The sequence below is a fragment of the Agelaius phoeniceus genome, chromosome 23, assembly GCF_051311805.1.
Source record: "Agelaius phoeniceus isolate bAgePho1 chromosome 23, bAgePho1.hap1, whole genome shotgun sequence".
NCBI classification, from domain to species: Eukaryota; Metazoa; Chordata; class Aves; order Passeriformes; family Icteridae; genus Agelaius; species Agelaius phoeniceus.
This window is the reverse complement of record NC_135287.1, coordinates 3,932,697-3,954,003: the sequence shown is the minus strand read 5'-3', so window position 1 is coordinate 3,954,003 and position 21,307 is coordinate 3,932,697. Positions and strand designations below refer to the sequence as shown.

Below are 21,307 nucleotides of genomic sequence, written 5' to 3'. Positions count from 1 at the left end.
TAAACCAAGTCCTTTCCATGCATCTCCCATATTTTGTCATTTGTTTGGATTTTGAGTGTTAATTTCATTTTCCCTGATGCCCAGCGTTTTCCCTTCTTGCCACGCTGCGTGTTCAGGGCCAGGCTTGCTGTCACCTCCCTTTTTCAGCAAGCAAAGCGCTCTGCTCTGCCTGCTGCTGGCTCCAGTCCCATCTGCCTTCTCTCCCCCCTTCCCAGATGGCTCTGCCTCCCAGGTTCAGCACCCTCCCAGCTCTCAGGTACTGTCACCTGACGAAGCTGTCTGCCTCCGCAAGAAGAAGAGACACCCTCGTCAGGACCCCTTCGCCCGGCTCTCAGCGCTGAAGGACGACCTCTGCCACCGGCAGCTCCCTGAAGACCAGACAGCCATTCTCAACAGCGTGGACCACGATGACACCAGTGGACACGCCACCCTGCTCTAGCCTAGCGCCGGTCCCAGGAGGTTGAACAGGAGCGGTGGAGGGAGCTGGTGTCACACCACGGGGGGATGGAGGTGATGGGAAAGAGGGGGGGACACCCCTAAGCTGTCACCTCTCTGAGGGGTTCGGTGGCTCACGGTGGGGACGAGCTGGGGGGACCTGGGGGATGCTTTGGGGAGAATGCTTTGGGCTGGGTGTTCCTCAAATCCACTTCTCCCCCACCCCAAACAGTTTGGGTGGGGTGGGAAGAGGGGTGTTGCATCTCGGTTTTGGAAAAGATCTCTAGGCTTCAAAGGCATGGATGGAGCTTTTGACATCTGCGTCGGCAGCGCGCGTTTAGGGGGAAAGTGTGGGATTGAGCAGCTGGCCCTCAATCGCCAGAAGAAGTTGAATGACACAGGGTGTAATTAAGTGACAAGAACCTAACAACCCAGGCGGGAACTGGTAATCCCATGAATCTGATTATGATAAAAACATGACCAAATAATCCCAGGAAAGATGTAATTGTGAAAATCTCCCTGCCTCCCCCTTCCCAGCCTCCTTTGACGTGAAGGTAACAGCAGCAAAACCATCCGTGACATCTTTCCTTACCTATCTCTGAAAGGGAAAAGCCAGAAAGACCCTGAGCCTTCGAATCAATGTGAGAAATCACCATTTGTCTGTGTGCAAATGCACTCGAGCCTCGGTGAGGTGTGCTTGATGCCGCGCGAGCGCGCAGGTGCGGGGCTGATGCGATCTGAGGGTGTTTCCCCCTCCAGGCGTGGCGTGTGCCAGCTTTGATGAGGGTGGGTTTGATTAATTCTGCCCGACTGCTCTGTGTATCTCAGGCAAATGTTCTTCAGCGCCGCATGGTGATGTGATTTCTTACTGTGTGATGTTTAATCCCTACCCATAACCGCAAAGGGGGAGACGTGGGCGTGCGGGCGAGCGGGGTTTGGCTGCCTGGTCCCCAAAGCCTCCGTTGGCAGGTGCTGAGCCCCAGGGAGAGCATCTGGAAGTGCCCAGCTCTGCGGATGGACGTGGATGGCTCCGTGCAAAGCTAAGCCCAGCGTTTCGCGCCAGCTTAAAATATGTTGCTGCTGGTTTCACTGTTTTTCCCTTTTTCCTTCCTGCTCCAGCCCGGATGTGTCGGCTGTGACACCTGCCAGGGTTGTGCCCCTCCCTTTGCTCCCTGTTCCCTTCAGTAATGCTGTTCTAACTCTTCACCAGAATGTATTTCCTCTTCAGAATAGGGTAGGTTTGGTGGCTGGTGGTTTTCTGGATTGCATAGGCCTTTTTTTTTGGTTTGTTTTTAGCAGGCAAGGTGTAACCCGAGAACAGCCGGGCTCACTTTCCTGCTCTGCCTCCACTCTCTGACTGCGTGGCCTTGGGCAAGTCACTTGACCTCTCTGTGCCTCAGTTCTCCCATCTGTAAAATGGGGATAAGTCATATTTGAGCACTTTGGACAAGCACTTGGTGGCCTACAGACTGCAAGTGCTATGTAAATGCTTAGTGCTAATACCAAGCAATCCCTACCTTTAAAATATTTAGAGTTGATTCTTTTTTTTTGGTTTGAAGTGGTAAAATCAACCACTGCATCCAGGTTTGCACAGTTCTTCCTCTGCGGTAAAGTGCTAAACCCTCCAGCCTGCCTGGGAATAAAACACCGAGTGTTTCATGTAGATATTCTTGCTTTGAGTGGATTCAGGCTGTAGAAAAAGTGTCAGGAGAGCTGGAGAGCCTGCAGGCATGTTTTTAGCCCCAGGCTCTCTATTTGCATATGAAACTTTTGTTTATTCCCAGGTAGAATTGCCAAGAGATTCTCTGCAATCTCGCCTTTAATTCTGCTTTGCCTTGGTTTTTGCTCTTGCTGCTGGTTGAACCTCCAAGGGCTGAGATGTTTGGAGGAAGACGTGAGCTCTCGGTTGTGATCTGGCTCTCTGACCATGCCACGCTTTTAGGTCGGAGCCTGTTGATTGCTCTGCCTCCTTATACCTGGTTTTAGAGGTTGTGCTTCCTTTCCCAGCAGGATGCTCGGGAACCTGTGGCCACCAAAAGCAGAGCACCGTGTCTTTTCCAATCTCCAGGCCCTAAGTAAGGTTTGAACCGCTGGACAATGAATCCTCTAAATCGATAACCAGATATTTCTGAGCTTTAACAACTTTCTCAAACCATCACCAGGTTTGTCTTGGGAAGGAGGGAGGGTCTGGCAGAAATGCCCCTCTCTTTCCAGCCTGTACCAGGGCTTTTTATTGACCTGACGAGTGACCTGACGTAAGAACCTCAACTCTCAGAGTGAGAACTCAACCTTGCTAACAGTATGACTGCGAATTTCTTTTCTTTGGGTGTGTTTTTAGGGTTTTTTCCCTAGAACCTGCTCGGATCTGAATTGATTTAATGCCATTCTCCCGCTCGGCAGCGGGGAAAACTCTGCCTGGCTTGGCCAACTTCAGCTCGCCGGTCCCTCCAGCTGGGCTGCTCCTGATGGACAGGTGACCCTCGGGGCTGGGGGAGGCGTGGAGGCTCTGTGCTGCCTGTGCCATGGCCAACTTGCTCTTCCTTTTGCTCTCATTGCCTCAGCCTCTGGAACAGAGGGTTGCTTTTCCATTTGAGTGCTTTCCAAACGATTTACGACACCCGTTCGGATGGGCCAGGCGCTGTCTTCAGGCTCTTGAGGTTTCTACCTCAGGACTATGCCCCATCCCATCTTAAGGAGCTCTAGAGGACTTGGAGTGCAGGGCAGGTTGACGGAGCATGCTGGCTTGCTGGGTCAGTCTTTTGAGATTTGTTTTCCTTTTGCAGGTGTTTTGAGCCACTGGGCTTTTCATGGTCTTCGACCTTTAGAGGCTGGAGCTGCAGCCCTCTCTCTTTCAGCCGTGTACCTGCCACGCTGCTGGAGTGGGAAATCCCGCCCGGGCGCCTCGTGGAAGCAGCTCCTCCCTAAAACCATCCTTAACTCCTTTCCCTGCTAGACCGAGTTACCTTCTGATAGACTCGGGCCGTGCTTTGGCTGACTGGCTCGCCTCTTGCTTTGGCAACCTCCTCCTCGCTTCTCCCAGCCCTCTGGTTTCCATGCCCTTCAGGGTCGCTCCTCTCTCCTTCCGTGGACCTGGAAACATCGAAGCCGTGTCAGACGATGCCAAACACTTCCCCCATTTCACCCCCGTTTGAACTCCGTGTCGCTTTGGTGGTTTGCAAACACAGCTGCTGTCGCTGCTGCTGCTGCTTCTTCATTATTTTTATTTTTTTTTTTCCTTTCATGCTGCAAAATATATCTTGATTTTTATCTTTCTGGGCCACACTCTCTTATTTTCTAAGCTGGTCTGAGGTAGATGGCTCTTTCTGTATCTATCAGTAACTGTACAATTCCTCCTTTCACGTTGTGAACATGATGTTCTATTAGGTCCCTTGGCAAATCCTGGCCCACGGTGAAAAAATTCCTCTGAATCACAAGGATATTGTCCCTGGGCTCTGCTGGGGTGTCAGTGTAGGGATACCAGCCCCGTTTTGGGGGGTCCTTGCTGATGCTTCTCCCTGCAAGGTGGCCATGGTGGGGATGCTCCAGCACTGGTTTCGTGCCACCTTGGGGGTTGCAGGACTGGGGCACCCTGAGCTGGGGAAGGTGACATGGAGAGGTGGATACAGGATGCCACTGAGATCCTGTGGAAAAGGGGTGCTCCTGGGTTGCTGTCCCTTGCAGTCCAACAAGGAGTCCTGGAGCAGGCAGGGAAAAAGGGCAGGGAAAGTGCTTTGCCTGCTTTTCCAGCAGGGCTTGCTGAGCTCTCATCCACGTGTTTCTAAGGTGACTTTGCTGTGCAGCCCCAGCAGCGTTTTGGTTCTGCAGTGTTGACGTGAAGGAAAATGCAAGTTAGTGTCAGGGGGGAGAGGGAGCATTCAGGACTCGTTTGTGGGGCCCCATTGCTGTGCCTGCCACTACAGCACCCACGGGCACAGGGAGTGATGAGTTTGTGGGATGGGGGAGCTGCAAGGTCCCAGGGTCCCTTCCCAGTCTGAACCTCGGCATGGTTTGCAGTCTGCCCCCTGAGTCACCGTGAGCCCTCGTGCTGTCTGTGTGAGCAGGGGATGCTTTTCCTGGGAGGATTCTCATTCCTGCTCCCCTGTGCCGGTCACCTGTGACTTGGAGGCTGCTTTGGGGCACGGGGGGACTCCAGGCTGTTCATCTGGTGTTTGTCACCTTGTCAGCTGGCTCAGTGCCACTGGAGGAAGGCTGGAGGTGATGCTGTTCGGATATATAAATGTAAAGGGAATATAAAGGGAATAACAGCTTGCTGTACCTACCTGTGGGAGTGCTGAGGACACTGGATTTGGGATCAGCAGCCCAGGCACGGTCCTGGCAGGGCTTAGTCATGTCTGGTGGCATCCAGACATGACACGCGTTCCAGACTCATTGCTGCTCCCACCTTGCTGTCTGTATTAGGACAAAATCCGCCTGGCATTTTGGTTTCCCTTCCTGCTTCAGGCAGTGACATAGATTTGGGAGTTCTTGGAGTTTTGGGTTGGTTTCAGCTGTAGCTCTGTCTGGAGGTATTTTTCCATGAGGCTGGACCTTCAGGGATTTCCACACGTCCCACATGGGCTCGCTGCAGCCCCAGACTGAAGTCAGGGCTTTTTTGGAAGGAAATCTTCTCAAGGAACCAGAGTAAAACCCACTGTACATATGAGATATAAATAGATAGAGAAGCATAGGACAAAGGTAGATAGGTTTGCAGAATTCAGTAGATTTGCATGTCGGGGTATGTGTGTGTCATGGGGAGAGTTTAGAGCCGTGCTGGAGCGGGGGATCAGGATGGGCCAAGCTGGGAAGGGGCTGGCAGCAGCTGCAGCCTGAGGGGAATTTGGGGCTGGAGAGGCACCGGCGTGAGCTGCGCTGCGGCCCTGCTGCACACCACAGATCGCTCTGTTTCATTATTTCATCCCCAGTTTTTAGCTTTGCTTTGTTCATTGTCTGTGACTCACCCTTGGGCCCTGAGATGGAGGAGCAGGAGGGACAGGTCCTGTGCTCTGCGTGCCCGAGGCACGTGGGGCGTGACACGGGACAGGACACGGGAGGGGGATGTCACATTGCCTCATCCCTCGTGCCATCGCTTAAAGAAAAAGCTGCACCACGCAAAAACCCTTCCCTCGAGTCCCTCTAGATGCTGCTCTCTGGTTACTCGTGTGAAAGCATTTTGCTTTGCGTCTGTTCTTCCCAGAGAAGCGTGAGTCAGAAGGGATGAGAGAGGGATACAGCTAAATTTGTCCCCTGAGCTGAGGAATGCAGCACTGGCTGTGCCAGCCAGCCCCAGCAGTGCCTCCTGGGAGGGACAAGATGTTCTTGACAGAGTCTTTTTATTTTAAACCTCATTAGCAGGACTTTGAGGATCTGAGGCAGAGAGGGGGTTTGGTCACCAGTGATGCCAGAGCTGGTACTGACCCCGGGCACAGGGACAGCTGGATTCAGGCTGGATCCTCACTCCTCTCCCAGAGCCATCCCTGTGCTGTCTGGGCACGGCGTGGCCCTTACAGAAAGCAGGATATTTACTCCCATTTCGCCCCTCCATCCAAATTCTGTTGGTTTTTTTTTTCCTGTTTTTGAGTATCTTGACTCCTCTCTGCCTGTGTTTGTGGGAAGGAGAGGTAGGAAGTGCAGTTGTTCCTGTTAGAAATCTGTCAGGGAATGCTTGATCCAGGAACTGAGGGCTGGGAGGCAGCGACCAGATTTGGCAACACCGGTGCCAGCAAAAGAAGAAACTTAATATTGCACTCAATTTCCATCAGTTGGCACATGCCCAAGCAGGGAGGACCAGTGTGGTTGTATGGAGATGGGAGCCTGTTCCCCTGCCTGGGTGACTGGGATGAGAGGGAGCCGTGTTTTTCCATTTTCCCCAATTTTGGGTGTTTTGGCACAGCTGGCTGAGCTCTTTTCCTCGGCATTGCGTGGCAGCAGGACGAGCATCCCCAGTCCTGGGGCTCTGGCTGGCTTTTGATACGTGCATGGATGGAGGGGGGACCTGGGCAGGGGGTGGGCAGTGAGGGGGGGGCAGAGGGGCTGGTCCAGGCTCGGGGGTGTTGGCTGAGGCAAGCATGTGCTCTAGAGGTAGATAAGGATTTTTGTACTGGTTGCAGTGGGGTGGGAAATGCAGGATGGAGGGGCTGGCATCCCCCATGGAGGACAGCTTGCCCGGATTTTATATTTACCATCAAAATGACACTTTCTCTCCCAGGAGGGCTTTTATTCTTGTTCTCCTGAGGTTGCAGGGCTGCAAAAGAGGGTGCCCATCTTCCCAGGTCTGAAAGCTCCTTGGATTTCCACCCACTCCCCCCCCCCAGCACTTAGATTAAAATAAAACACACAAAAAAAAAAAGACTTGAGAAATGAGCCCCAGTATCTCTATCTAAAGAAACGATATTGGTGTATTGAAACTGCATTGTATATAAAATTAAACAAATATATATTTACTCTCTATTTTAGAAGGGGGGGAGAATAAATATTTAAAATAATTCGTTAGTAATAGGTGTCAGAAACTTCTGTGCAGCATGAGAGAGGCTGTCAGAGGTGGGGAGAGTCTCAACAGCAGGAGCAGAGCGAGTATTTTTACATTATATTGCGCTTCAGCTTCTCTGCTTCTCCATCCACCTATAAATAGACAAAAAATATATATACAAATATATATATATATATATAAAAATTATATATATCTAAGTCACATAGCTGTTTTATTTTTGTATCCATGCCTAGTGCTGTTTGAGCAATACAGTGGCGAGGGAGAGGAGGGCTGGGCCAGGCTGGGGGGCTTGCAGTGCTCCGGGGGATCTGCCCTCTCCGGGCCCAGCATCACCACTGTTTGCTGTTTCAATAGGGAAAAACACTAAAAAGGGACAAAATCCCGGCATGGGGAAGCCTGGGCTTGCTGCCAGCTTGCCCAGGGCCATGGTGAGGTGGTGTTTCCACTGAGGGCTGTCTTGGGCTTTTTTTTCTCAGAGAAAAAGGACAAATTTCAGCTCTGAGGAGCATCAGGGAGCTGCAGCCTGGGGGTGGCACAGGGTGGGGACACGCTGTGGGGACAGGGTCCCCACACTGCTGCCTCCCTGGTCACCTGTCCCTGCTGCCCTGATAAACCTCGAGGGTTTCTGAAACCCTCAGAGGCACCCGGGTGGCCACAGTGGCATTCCCCAGGTCCCTGCACCTGGCTGGAGCGGGGAACCCGCTCTGGAGGGAATGTCAGGACCTCTCCAGCAGAGTCCCAGGGCCTACTGGTGCTGTGGGGCTGCTGGGGTCCGCTGGGGCAGGATGTGGGGCTCTCCCTGCCTGCATGGGTGGGATTTGAAGCTCTCCCTGCCTGGATAGGGTGAGGGGCTCTCCCTGCCTGGATGGAATGTGGGGCTCTCCCTGCCTGGATGGGTGGGATTTGAAACTCCCCCTGCCTGGATGGAATGTGGGGCTCTCCCTGTCCCTCTGGATGGAATGTGGGGCTCTCCCTGTCCCTCTGGATGGAATGTGGGGCTCTCCCTGCCTGGATGGAATGTGGGGCTCTCCCTGTCCCTCGGGATGGAATGTGGGGCTCTCCCTGCCTGGATGGGATGTGAGGCTCTCCCTGCCTGGATAGATGGGATGAGAGGCTCTCCCTGTCCCTCTGGATGGGATTTGAAGCTCTCCCTGTCCCTCTGGATGGGATGAGGGGCTCTCCCTGTCCCTCTGGATGGGATGTGAGGCTCTCCCTGCCTGGATGGGTGGGATTTGAAGCTCTCCCTGTCCCTCTGGATGGGATCTGGGGCTCTCCCTGTCCCTATGGCTGAGGTGGCATCGAGCCCTGGCGCGCTGGGGGCTGTGCTGGGGATATTTGGGGCTTTTCCTGCAGGGCAGTACGGACCCGCCGGATCCCTGCCCCCTTCCCCCTGGGCTATGGCAGGACAAGGAGCCAGTTTGGGACTGAGCAATGCCAGGGAGCTGCAAACCACCCCCGTGCCTTCACTGGGGCACGATTTGGGGATTGCCTTCGGGCAGTGGCTCCCCTCAGCCTGTGTCCCACAATCCTGGGCTCTGGCGGGGTCCAGGTGCTGTTGTTTGGGCTCAGATGTCCCCGAGGGGACGGTGGCACAGCCCTGGAGTGCTTACACCCCTGCAGAGGCAGGCAGAGGTCCCTCAGCGTGGTGCCCCACGGCTGAGGCGCTGGCAGGAGCTGGCCCCTCGCAGCAGCCCCGTGTCCTCCGTAGGTGTCACCTGTATTTTCCATGATATTTCTCTCTCTTCTTCGTCGGGTCGGGGAGGGGGGGCTGGGGGTGGGGGATGTTTCTAATATCCAGCCGAGATTTGTTCAGCACCAATTCTTGATATCGAAGCAAAGCATGTTTGGTGGGACTAACTTGCATTTATTAGCGGTAAATACATAAGTGAGTATTTTATATGTTAAAATAAAACAAACGAACGGGAGAAAAAAAAAGAAAAAAAAAAAAAAAAGGATGTCAGGAGAAAGAGAAGGGATGAGATTTCTCAATTTCTCACCACTCAGTGTCCGGGCTGGGGGGCTGCCTTGCCCCCCCCCGGTGGGGCTTTGGGTATTGCTGGGGGTGGGCAGGGGGGCGGGCAGCTTTCTCCTACCCCCATCTCCCCTGGAATCACTTACAGAAAAAAAACAGGCGAAGGAAAGCTCGAAATGTTTACAAAGCACACTTCCCACAGTACCGTTAACCCTCTGGATGCCAAACAGACACATCAGGAGCTGCCCCCTCCCTGTGCTCAGGGGTGCTGGCTCCCACAGCATCATCCTGCTTCCCGTGGTTTCTTTGGTTTGGTTTTTTTTTTTGGACACCATCCCCGCTGCCTCCATCTGCGTGCACCTGCCTGGAGCTTGCTGTCCAGGGCAGGGGTTTGCTTCTGCCCCCTCCCAGGCTCTTCCTGCTCACCTGGGAGCTGTGGGAAGCTGTCCAGGGGCAGTTTGCTTCTGCCCCCTCCCAGGCTCTTCCTGCTCACCTGGGAGCTGTGGGAAGTGCCTGTCTCTGCTCGGGAGGTTCTGGCTCGGTGGGAGATGCTGGCACTCACTCCTTGCCCTCCCAGATGCACTTTAAGGCCAAACTTCCCTTATTTTCCTTCTCCGGGGCTGGCACAGAGCAGGCAGGGGATGCTCCCGTGGCCCCAGGGGGTGCAGGACCTTCCACACATCTGTGCAGGCTCTGGTCCCTTGGCATCTCCCGTGTGGGGAAGCCCTTTGGAAATCCTGGGAATGCCCACGTTGCCATAAGGTTCATCCTTTGGGCATTAGGGGATCACAGCTGCACTGCAGCTCCTCGGGGAGCAGCCCTGGGTCCCCCGGGAGCATCTCCAGCTCCCCCATGGGAGCATCCCTGGCTCTCCGGGGGAGCCCAGACTTTTTAATCCCCTTTTAATAGGTTTGTAGACTCTCTGAACCCTCGTAGACCTCCATAGGTAGCTCTTGATTTAGTCCCCTCCTAACCCCATAGTGTTTTCCCCTAAGGCAGGATTTTCTTCCAGACCCAACGCACGTCTCTGGTTGCGTGGGACAACTTTTTCTTTTTAGGAAGAATTCTTGCCTCTGGATATAAAGACTAGACCACCCAACCTCGTTTCCATCTCTTGAATGTCGAGTATTACAATGTATAACACACGTTAGGGTGCTCTTTGGTGCTGTTTCAATGGTAACCAGTGGAACTGACTTTTTTAAATAACAATAACAATAAAAGAAACTTTAGTGTCGCTGGTTCCATAACGTTCATTGTCGTGACTTTTTTTTTTTTTTCCTCTTTTTTTGGAAGTTTTGTTAGGGTTTTGTTTTCTTTTTTTTAAATTCTTTTTTAATTTTTACTAAACAGTGAGTAGCGATCAGCTGCCGGGTTTCTGTGGTGTTGATTTTAGTGACTGGTGGATGCTGTGAGCTTGGCAGGCTGCGTCACAATTTAGTGGGATTTGGGATCAAGTAGCTTCATTTTGGAACTGCACACAGCAAAACGAGCATTTGATGGGAGCCCAGACGGCAACTAGAGGGTTAATTTTTGAACTTTCAGGTATGTTCCTCAGAAGAAAATAATAATAATAAAAAAATAATAAAAAAAAAAAAGATAAGAGAAACAAAACACTATTTTTTCAGTAAGCTTTTTTTTTCTGTAAACGATTTACAAATAAATCTGACATGATGGTGCTGTACCAAAGCCTTATACGAAACTTATTCCGCTCTCTCTATAATCTCTCTGTATCTGTATTGTTGCTCTCGGCCTCCGCCAAGGCCAGGAAATGCCAGCAGGAGGGACCGATGGCCGCGCTCGCCATCGGCATCCCTGGAATTCCCCGGGATGGGAATCGCCGTTCATTCCCGGGAATTCCCGGCCCGCGGGGAGGGAAAGCCAAATTTCAGCATCACTCCCCAGGCGTGCGATGAGGGGCACAAGTGGGGCTCCCTCACCCCAAACTCTCCTTCCGACTGGGTGCTATCCTGCCCTGGGCAGGGATCCGAGACCTCGAGGGCGTTTTACCCCCCGCGCCCCCTCCTCTGGGGGATTCCACATCTTCCAGCTCAGCCCGAGCTCCGCAGCGCTCAGCCAAGGCAGACCCCTGGCTCTGCCCTGCGAGCCCTCTGCCAGCCCTTCCCCTGGGGAGCTGGGGCTGCTTTGATGGCTCGAAGCAATAATCCCACTCTGCCAAGAAAGTTGGGTCCTTTTGGCTCTTGGACTGTTGTCAGTTAATGAGTAAATGCTCATAAGCCAACAAAAAAAGTGGAAGCAATGAGAGTTTGAAGCCCTGCCTTACTGGGAGTAGCTGGCCCCTCGGTCTCTGCCTGTTGGAATTTTAAGGCCTGCTGAGTATTTAATTTATCGCCGGTAACATTGCATGTTCATAGATTGACTTCTTGAGTTGATTTTTTTTTCTTATTTTAATGTACCCACTATAAGAAATTCTGGCAGTGTTGCAATGTTACGTACAACTAGCCATGCTGTAGGAGAATGATGGGTTTTGGAATCGATTAACTTGCTCCTCATGTAACATTACCCTGCTTCAGAAATGTTTTGTATTTTGATATAAATAAACATTTGCTAAAAAAAAAAATATATCTATAAAAAGGCTCGGTTGCTGCCATTGATTTGCTCGGAGGGGCTGTGGGGAGGGGGTGGGCTGCCCCAGAGGTGTTTGTGGGGGATGCTGGGCTGTTCTTTGCCCTCAGCATCCCAAGTTGTGTTGTCCCCCTGGGATTTGCAGCATGTCCCAGCTGGTGCTCCAGGCTGAGCTGGATACTGGGATGGACACTGATGCTCAGGTCTTGATTTTGGGCAAGGAATAGGAGGGGAGACAGCTCCAACCCCATCTGGCAGGGTGATGATGGACAGTGAGCCCTGTCCCTTACTGTCCCCTCCCACAGTTCCCTTTCTCATCCCCTCCCCTTTACCTGCTCCCTTTGGAGTTTTTTTCCATCTTTTTGCGCTGATTCATCCCGCAGGAGCCCCAGGATAATGAAGTCTGTGTGCAGCCATGGAGCGTGTCCGGGACTGTGCGATGCCACACCATCCCCAGGGTCACTGGTGGCGGTGCCCCGCTGTCCCCAGCCTCATTGGTGGCTGTGCCACACTGTCCCCAGGTTCACTGGTGGCTGTGCCCTGCTGTCCCCATTCTCGCTGGTGACCGTGCCCCGCTGTCCCTAGCCTTGCTGGTGGCAGTGCCACACTGTCCCCAGGCTCGCTGGTGGCCGTGCCCCTCTTTCCCCAGGCTCGCTGGTGGCAGCGCCTCACTGTCCCCAGGCTCGCTGGTGGCCGTGCCCCTCTTTCCCCAGGCTCGCTGGTGGCAGTGCCCGCTGTCCCCATTCTCGCTGGTAGCCATGCCCCGCTGTCCCCATTCTCGCTGGTGGCCCTGCCCCGCTGTCCCTAGCCTTGCTGGTGGCCGTGCCCCGCTGTCCCCATTCTCGCTGGTGGCCGTGCCTCACTGTCCCCATTCTCGCTGGTGGCCCTGCCCCGCTGTCCCCAGGCTCGCTGGTGGCCGTGCCCCGCTGTCCCCATTCTCGCTGGTGGCCCTGCCCCGCTGTCCCCATTCTCGCTGGTGGCCGTGCCCGCTGTCCCCAGGCTCGCTGGTGGCCGTGCCACGAGGTGGCAGTGCCGGCTAGGCAGCTCCCGGCGCTGGCGATGCGCTCCGAGGAAGAGGAGGCTGCCTCGATCACCTCCAGCATCGCTGTGCTCTGTGTGTCCCCCGCAGGGCCAGCATGGAGGGGATGCTGCTGTCTGTCTGTCTGTCTGAGCTATCCCCCAGCGCTGGGGTCTGCACGAAGCCCCCCCCCCCAGCCTCCCTGCAAGGATTTTAGGGAACATGTTCTGCTTTCAGCACGCTGGGGACAGGGCTCAGCCCCTGCAGCATTCTTAGGGTCGGTTCCAGGCTTAAACCCCGGCCCCAGCTGAACTCCCCCAATGAGCAGGGATGCAGCATCTTTGGGGTGTCAGCTCTGGGGCTTCCCAGTTACATCCCACTCCAGGGAGGAGCAGGGATGCAGGGAAAGGCTGTTCCCACATCCCTGCTCCCCAAAACCGGGGGCTGAGGCAGCCCTGGCCCCTGCACCCCTCTGCTCTGTCGGTGCAGAGATCAGGGCTTGTCCTGCTGTGGTGCCAGCACGGGTGGGAAGATGCTGGGGAGCTGTTCAGGGGCTGCCCTCCAGCTCTGTTCCAGGCTTGGTGAAACCCTGCGGGAAGGAGGAGGGATCCTCCCAGCTGGATGCACAGGAGAACTGACCCACGCTGCTTCAGAGAGAGTGAGGGGGAAAACTCAGGGTGGGCGGGCTGTGACTGAGGATTGTGCAGTTGAATTGATGCCTTTTGGGCTGCCTTAAAACAGAGGCCAGGCAAAATGAAGAGAATAAAAAGCAGTTATGTTTATTGAAGTACATTATGTTTATTCAGGTACATTTAGGGCAGACAAAACCCACCCCAAAATGGACAATAGATCACAGGTTTCACACTTTTATAAGTTTGGTCCATTTGCATTTTGGGGGTGAATCTGCCAATTCCAGCTTCAGCTGATGAAGTCATTGACCCCAAGTTTGCTGCCCCCAACTCCCTTTTGTTCCCATCTCTGGGGCCTGAGGCAGTGAGGTGTCCTTGATTGCCAGGCCTGGAGAGGAATTGTTGTGTCTGCCCCAAATGGGGAAGCAGCAGCTCCCACTGGGTGTGGAGTTCAGAGTTCTACACTAAAGAACTGCAGGTTACAAATAGATGGAAAATAGAAAAGCTGAAATCCTGAGGCATCAGAATGATGCTGCTGGAGCTCACCCAGGCCGTGTGGGTCACAGGGGATGGCACTGGTGTGCATGGCAGCTGTGATGCCCCCCCAGTATCCCCAGTCCCCCCAGTGCAGGTGGGCAGCCCAGCCGTGCTGCTGGCCTGGGGCACAATCCCCTGGCTGTGCTTTTAAGCCTCACAAGGACAGCTGACATTTCCTGAGGGCAGTTTGGACTCTCTCCAAGGGTTCAGGGGCTGACAAAAAGCCTTGATCTGCAATCACTGAGCTGAGGTGCTCCCAGCATTTTGAACACCTGTCCCCAGGTAGCAAATTTATTTCCCCTCCTGGAGCCAGGCAGCATTCCCCTCCTCTGGAGCCCCACATCTGGCTCCTGGCTCTCTTCCAGCCCCACTGAGGGCCAAACCTCTGCTGCCAGGATGGGGGGCACTGGCAGGGATGCAGGGGATGCCCCAGGGGGAGGCTCTGTGCCCTCCACAGGTAGGTCTGGCTGGAGTTTCTGCTATCAGTGAATTATTGATTGGATTTACCGCCACGGCTCTGACAACACCATTACTGCCTTTGACTTCATGTTTAAATCATCACTCCAATAGCTCTGAAAGATGAGATCTTTTATTTAAAACGCACTCAGTGGCTCTTTTTGATGCCCTGGCTGGATGTGCTGCTGGCAGGGGTGGGGAGTGCTGGGTGCCTCAGTCTCACACCAGGGGCTTTGGGGACACTCAAGGTCACTCTGAAAGAAACTCTCACCTCATGCTCCAAATGAAAGCTGCAGGTAAGAGGGAGCTGCAGGGAGCTGTGCCATGCCCTCTGCCCTGCCTTCAGGAATCTCTGAAGCTGGTGGAGCAAGCTGGGAGCTCCTCCAGGGCTCTGTGCCCCCAGCTCACCCTGCTGTGCTCTCCCACTGCTGTGTCCCTGCTCCCCATCCCCAGGGCTTCCCCAGCTCCCAGGCTGAATCCCAGACCCTGTGCCTGTGTCTCCACAGCTTCTTCCCACCCTGACCTGCCTCTGGGGTGTGCAGGGCAGCTGTGCTGCTCTGGGGCTGCACATTTTGGGGCACAGCAATGGATGTAGAGGCCCATGGGGCCAGAATTCCCCCACGCCCAGCTGGGGGCTGTTGGGATGCTCAGTGCCATCCCACTGGGAAGCTGCACTGCTCATTCCAGCAGGACAACAGGGCTGCCTGCATCCCTGCTTGTCTTTTTATCAGCTTCACCATCCAATATTCCCAGGCTGCTTTGTCTTTGCTTTCCATTTATCAATATTACCAGCTGATCCCACCGTCCCCCTCCGTGGGTTTATTAATATTGCCCTCTGATCTGCAGGCAGCAGCCATGCTTTATATTCCTGCCCCATCCCCAGCTCCTCCAAGCCCCCACGCCATGTTTAATTAGATTTTCTCCTTGGCTCAGGCAAACACAAATTGAGCTCCTGGTATCTCTGTGCTGTGCTGGAGCTGGGTGCCTGGCTGAGGTGGACAGCATCCTCCACCACATTAATATTCTAGTGCTGGTGCTTGGCTTGGGATGGTGCAGTCTGGGGGGTTTGCCTGGAAAAGGGATTATTTCTAACCCCCACACCCTGTTTTCAGTGGATGGCAATTAATTTAGCAGGGAAATATCTTTTCCTATGGGGTCAGGGTTGAGAGTTCATGATTAGGAAGCAGCACAGGATCCCTGGGTCAGAAATCAGAGCTGCTGCTTCCCCCTCTCTCATTGCATTCCCCCCATCCTGCTGCTCCGGGCCATTAATGTCATTTTCCAAGGAATCCTTCTGGGCTTGGCTTTCCTCAAGTCAGTGGGGACCAGCATCAGCCTCTCCCACTGCTCCATGGCAGCTTTTCCACATCAGAGGGAAAGAAAATTGTTTATGCAAAGTTTGTCAGTCCCTCCAGGCACGGAGGGAAGCGCTGATTGTTCTCCAGCTATCTCAAATCTTTTGCCAGTTTCCAAAATTAAAATTTTTCCCTGTGTCTTTGCAGACATATTTGGTGTTCGTGCTTGGATTTCCAGACTTACTGTCCAGCAGCTGCACCATTATTATTATTATTATTATTATTATTATTATTATTATTATTATTATTATCATCATTATCATTATTATTAATACTATTACTATTATTACTATAATAGTAATATTATTATTACTATTATGTATTACTATTATATATTCCTATTATATATTACTATCATATATGTAATAGTAATATTATTACTATTATAATATTTAATTTATTTTTATTTTTATTTTATTTTTAATTTTAATTTTTTAAAGTTTTCTATTTGATTGTATTGTATTTTATTTTTTAATTTAATTTTAATTTCATAGAATTTTATTACCCCACCTCCCCAAAAATAAATAAATAATTGTATTTATTGGATTTCTCCTCCTGCCACAGTCTCACCCTTTGTGTTTTCCTCTTCTCCCAGGGAATACAGGATGGAATTTGCTCCAGGGATGCTGATGCAGGGACCAGAAACCCCTCCTGGGGCTGGATCTGCCTTTCTCAGCTGTGATTCCATGGGGCAAAGAGCTTTCCATCTTGGCAGCCTGTGGTGCTGCTGGGATGCAGGATGTTCTCCCCTGCCTCTCCTTTCGCAGCCCTGCCAGAGGAATGTGCTCCTTGAGTCAATAGGAAGCTAATTAAGCCATTTATCTGGGAAAAGCAGCCACTCCTGGTGAGCTGAGCTGGAGGGATGGAGGAGGAAGGAGCACAGAGCTGGGGAGAGCAGCAGAAGGCTGTGGGCAGCCCCTGCAAAGGGAGAAGCTCAGCTGGGAGCTGAGCAAGGTGGGCTCCATCCCCAGCACTCCCTGCCAGGACCCTGCCCATCCCCAGGTCACACCCTGGTCTTGCATGTGCTGCCTGAAAGGAATCCCTGAGGATGCTGCAGTGCTACAATCACCAATAAACTGCTTTTCTAGCTGACAACTCGGTGCTGAGTTCTGTAACACCCATCATTCTCACCCGTACTGACAAACAGTGTTTATTCCCAGCTGCCCCTCAGCCCTGTGCTATCCATGCAGGGGACCCAAATCCCATTTTTCCCCCCCAAACTCCCCTCTCCAGGCTTGCTGTTTGCAGAGCACGGCTCTGCACTGAAGCAGGCTGCACTCTAACTTTAAATTGACATTTTTAGTGGAGCCCTGGGAGGTTTTTCCAAGGAGTGCAGCCTATTCTTCAGGGCTTTTATAAGCCTTTAGTAGCTTAATACACAACTAAGTTGGCCCTAATCCCTCATAAAAGCACGTAGGTTTTCTTGCCCTTCTGCTGCATCAAGGTCTTAGCCAGGTGCTTTCCTTCACTGTTGTGTTTGTCTGAAGGACGGGAAGGAAATGCCTGTGAAATTTTCCTTTTTAAAGACCTGGATCCTCAGATCAAACCCATCCGGGGGGGGCTGTAGGCAGGAGATGGGTTCCATGGGACAGAGGGAATGTCTCATCCCTGATGGGGTGGCACAAATCCTTTTGGCTCCATGGACATGCAGCACCTGGGGAAATCTTTGGCTGGATCATCCCCCCAGTGGCCCAGAGTCATCCTGCTCACAGGGGTCTGAGGATGAGGGAGGAGATGAGGATCTGACTCCATGGTTCAGAAGGCTGATTTATTATTTTATGATATATATTACATTAAAACTATACTAAAAGAATAGAAGAAAGGATTTCCTCAGAAGGCTGGCTAAGAATAGAAAAAGGAATGATAACAAAGGTTTGTGGCTCAGACTCTCTGTCCGAGCCAGCTGGGCTGTGATTGGCCATTAATTAGAAACAAGCACATGAGCCCAATCCCAGATGCACCTGTTGCATTCCACAGCAGCAGATAACCATTGTTTGCATTTTGTTCCTGAGGCCTCTCAGCTTCTCAGGGGGAAAAATCCTAAGGAAAGGATTTTTTATAAAAGATGTCTATGACAATCCAGAGTGAGTGGGGCGGTGTGAAAATATGGAAAAAAAGGATTTCTTCAGCAAAACAACAGTAACCCTGCAGTGAGAGGGGCTGTGCAGCTCTGCCCCTGCCAGGAGATGCCCAGCCATGGCTGAGTTGGGTTTTATCCTTCACTTTGGAGAAGTTTCTTGGGTTCTGGCTGGGGTTCCTTCTCAGAAATATGGTTTTTGTGAGGAGAGATGAAATGCTGCCTTGAAAGTTTGGAAATGGGTGGATGCAGAGCTGGAGGGGTCAGTGCTTGGCCAGGGCTGGGCAGGGATTGATTCCCCCAGAGAATTCTCCTGGGCACTTGCAGCTGAGCTGTGCCTCGCTCTCCAGCCCTTCCCAGACTGGGGCTGCCCCAGGATCACTCTGTGGTGGGGTGTGGGAGTGCTCCAGACCCCAAAATGAGGATTTCTGCACCAGGGCAGCCTGTGGGGGAATGAACCCTGGGCTGGATGTTATCCCTGCACGGTGCCAGGGAGTGAAGCATCTCTGAAAGCCCCAAACCCCCAAGGAACCCCATGGGGTGGCACTGGGGGTCTCAGCAGGGACAGGCTGAACACAAACAGAGGGAGGGAATATTTTCTCACCCCACAGCCCAGAATGATGTGAGCTGCAGGAAGGGAGGGATCACACCATTGCTGAACATGAACACACAACTCTGCACCCCAAAACCACACACAACAGGGGCCTGTCTGCCAGTGGGGGAAAATTCGGGTCCCTGTGGGCCAGCCTGGCAGGAGCTGCCCCATTTGCATATTAGGGGTGAGTTTATGAATTATGCAGCCACCACGGCACGTCCAGAGGAATCGGCTGCAACATGGAAAGCATATTTATCTTGGTGTCTCATTGATTTATTTTTCCTCTCCTGTTTTTTCAAGCTTGAGCAGCTGCAGCGAGGAAGGGAAAACAGCCCAGGCAGCCGGGGCTGCAGTGGGACAGTGTCCCCTCCCTGCAGCCATCACTCCCATGGGGCTTCTCCTCAAAGCTGGGAGCTGTTCCATGGAGACCAACGTGTTCTGAGCACTCTGGTGCTTGTTTTGGTGGAGCGGGAGCCTGGGGATATTTCAGAGTGAGTGGAATCATTTTTGGTGACAGCAAAGGTGCTCCTGAAGGGTGATATGGACCATGAGGTGGTGAGAGGGACAGTGACCAAGGACTGTCCTCTGTGGGCACCATCAGAGGTCCTAGGCAGGAGCCAGGCTGTGAGGACACATCAGAACATTCGTCCTCATCTGGGTAGAAATGCAACCATCCATTATCACATTGTCTCCATTGTCTCTTTGTCCATCCATCTACCCTTTCCACTCATTAACTCCACCATCTGCTCCTTCATTTATCTCCCATCCTGGCCAGTAAATCATCTCTGTCTTCCCTCTCCACCCATGCATGAGAGAAGAACCTCTTGGTTCCCTCCTCATCCCAGACCCCCAGGGCCATGACCCTGCTTTGAGCAAGACTCCATCCAGGAGGGAAGCTCCCAAATCCCTTGGGGCTTTATTTTAGCTCTTAGATGGCTTCAAAGCACTCAGGGACTGCAGGAAGGAACCAGACCTGCTCCATCCCCAGGTGCTGGACTGTGGGTACCACTCACATCCACGCTCCACCTGCCTTCTGCATCCCTGGGAGCATCCCCAGGTGCTGGACTGTGGGTACCACTCACATCCACGCTCCAACTGCCTTCTCCTGCATCCCTGGGAGCATCCCCAGGTGCTGGACTGTGGGTACCACTCACATCCACCTGCCTTCTCCTGCATCCCTGGGAGCATCCCCAGGTGCTGGACTGCAGATACCACTCACATCCACGCTCCACCTGCCTTCTCCTCACCCATGGAAGCTCTCAGCCCTCCCAGCTGTGCCCTTTTCCCCCCAGCAGCAAAGGTTAGCTGAGATCACAGAGCCAGCCGGCTGCCCAGATTCCCGCTCCCTGGGGCTAATTATGGAACAACATTAGATAAAAGTCAACATATGTTGTAAAAGGCACTATGTATCAGCGCCTGACAGCTCCTAACAATGTGCTCATGTAACAGCTGTCAGGCTGCAATGCCTGGAAATGAGGAATATGTTGATTTATGGATATCAGATCTGCCCTCACGTTGGCCGACGGCGGCGCGGAGCAGCGGCAGCGCCCACCAGGACGGGCTGTTCCCCACGCCCTGGCTCAGCCTCCCGCCCTTCCCAGGGATGGTTCACTTCCAGAGGTGCCCACGTTTGTGTTGCTGCTCCTACAGAGGAGGAAAATCCCCAAATCCTGTTGTTTCTGCCCCCTCTCCATGGGCTCGGAGAGCAGGGAGGTTCATCCAGCTCAGGAGGGATGTGGAGTTGCTGGAGAGAGGCACCAGCATCATCAGAGAGATGGAGCAGCTCTGCTGGGAGGAAAAGCTGAGAGAATTTGGATTGTTCAGCCTGGAGAAGGGGAGCTGAGGGGTGACCAAATTTCAGCCTCCCAGTACCTAAAGGAGCCAATGAGAAGGATGGGGAGAGATGTTTTACAAGAGCCTGGAGCAACAGGAAAAGGGGGAATGGCGTCAGCCATAAAGCAGGATTAGATCAGATATTGGGAGAGAATTATTCCCTGTGAGGGTGGTGAGGGCCTGGCACAGGGTGCCCAGAGGAGCTGGGGCTGCCCCTGGATCCCTGGAAGTGGATTGGACCAAGACTTGGAGCAGCCTGGGATGGTGGAAGGTCCCTGTCCATGGCAGGGAGTGGAACAAGATGATCTTTAAATTGCCTTCCAATCCAGGCCATTCTCTGATTCTATGATTCATTTCTATATAGCACTGCAGTTCATTTCTGTGCTAATTGTAATATTTTATTTTAAATGCAATCAGTAAATATTTGCTGGCCGAACAAAACCTTCTTCCCCCCTCATCCCTCCCTGTTTCAGAGCTCTGGCTGCTCAGACCTCTTTGCTTTGATTGAACCAATCACTGGGTGGTTTCAAAGTCTTGGGGTCACAGGGCAGCTTTAGACATCAGCTCCCAGCCCCAGTTTCTCCTGGGAGCTGTGGTGCTGTCCCTGCAGCTGGCAGGATGCACCCAGGCCCAGCCCATGCTCCCCAGATCCCTGGAGCTGAGAGCAGAGGCTGCACTGGGATCACTGAGAGCTACTGACACTTGTGTTCTTCACCTGTACTTGTCCTGATGCTTGCGTTCTTCACCACCTCCTGTTCTGCAGCTCTGTCCCTTCATGGAACCCCTGCACTGTGGCAATTCCCCAGACCATGTTCCTTCACCTTCTGTGGCCTCTAGGGCTCTGTATGTTGGGGGGAACCAAAATGGGACTGTGGCTTGGGCAGATTTTGGGACATGGGAGGTGTGGTGAGCCCACAAACCCCCAGATCCTGCACCCTGCTCCCCTCCAGCTTTTGGGGTGAAGCTCAGCTTTTTTACTGTTTTCCTGCTTGGATAAGGAAGTGAATTTTTTTTGGGAGGTTGTGGTCAAACCAATGGGTGCTCAGATTTGAATATTGGCAGCTGGTGTGGTCACTGAGGACACGGATCCACCTCTGAGAACAGAGGGGGTTAAAAGCAGAGAAGCCCCAGGGAGCTCTCGCTTGGTTCCAGTCCCTGAAGGAGATCAGATCTTTTGTGTGGTGGTGGAAACTGGGGGGAGGAGGAGGAGGAGGAGGAGGAATGTTTTTGGGAGGTTTTCATTCTGACTTCTGTGTGTTCCTTTTTTTCATCCTGGAAGTTAAGAAAGTTCTTTTCCTTTATTCCTAAGCTGGAGCCTTGCTCTATTTCT

The 21,307-nt window shown here is 52.9% G+C and overlaps 1 protein-coding gene and 1 long non-coding RNA gene across 11 annotated transcripts in view; both read left to right on the top strand.

The window, feature by feature from the left end:
- Nucleotides 1–3,707, top strand: part of IGSF9B (immunoglobulin superfamily member 9B) — a 45,326-nt gene extending 41,619 nt beyond the window's left edge. For 6 of the 10 annotated variants that reach the window (XM_054647505.2, XM_077189870.1, XM_077189869.1 and 3 more), the window contains 2 exons: nt 216–510; nt 973–3,707. In XM_054647505.2, the coding sequence (XP_054503480.2) occupies nt 216–439 (224 nt within the window). In that variant the 3' untranslated portion in view covers nt 440–510; nt 973–3,707. The remainder of the gene's footprint in view (nt 1–215; nt 511–972) is intronic. The other 4 variants (XM_077189865.1, XM_077189863.1, XM_077189864.1 and 1 more) reach the window with 4 other exon arrangements.
- A 4,192-nt stretch (nt 3,708–7,899) lies between these two features.
- LOC143695627 (uncharacterized) lies at nt 7,900–11,489 on the top strand. The gene is made up of 2 exons (XR_013185022.1): nt 7,900–8,097; nt 8,129–11,489. It is a non-coding gene; the product is annotated as an uncharacterized LOC143695627 (long non-coding RNA).
- The last annotated feature ends 9,818 nt before the right edge of the window (nt 11,490–21,307 follow it).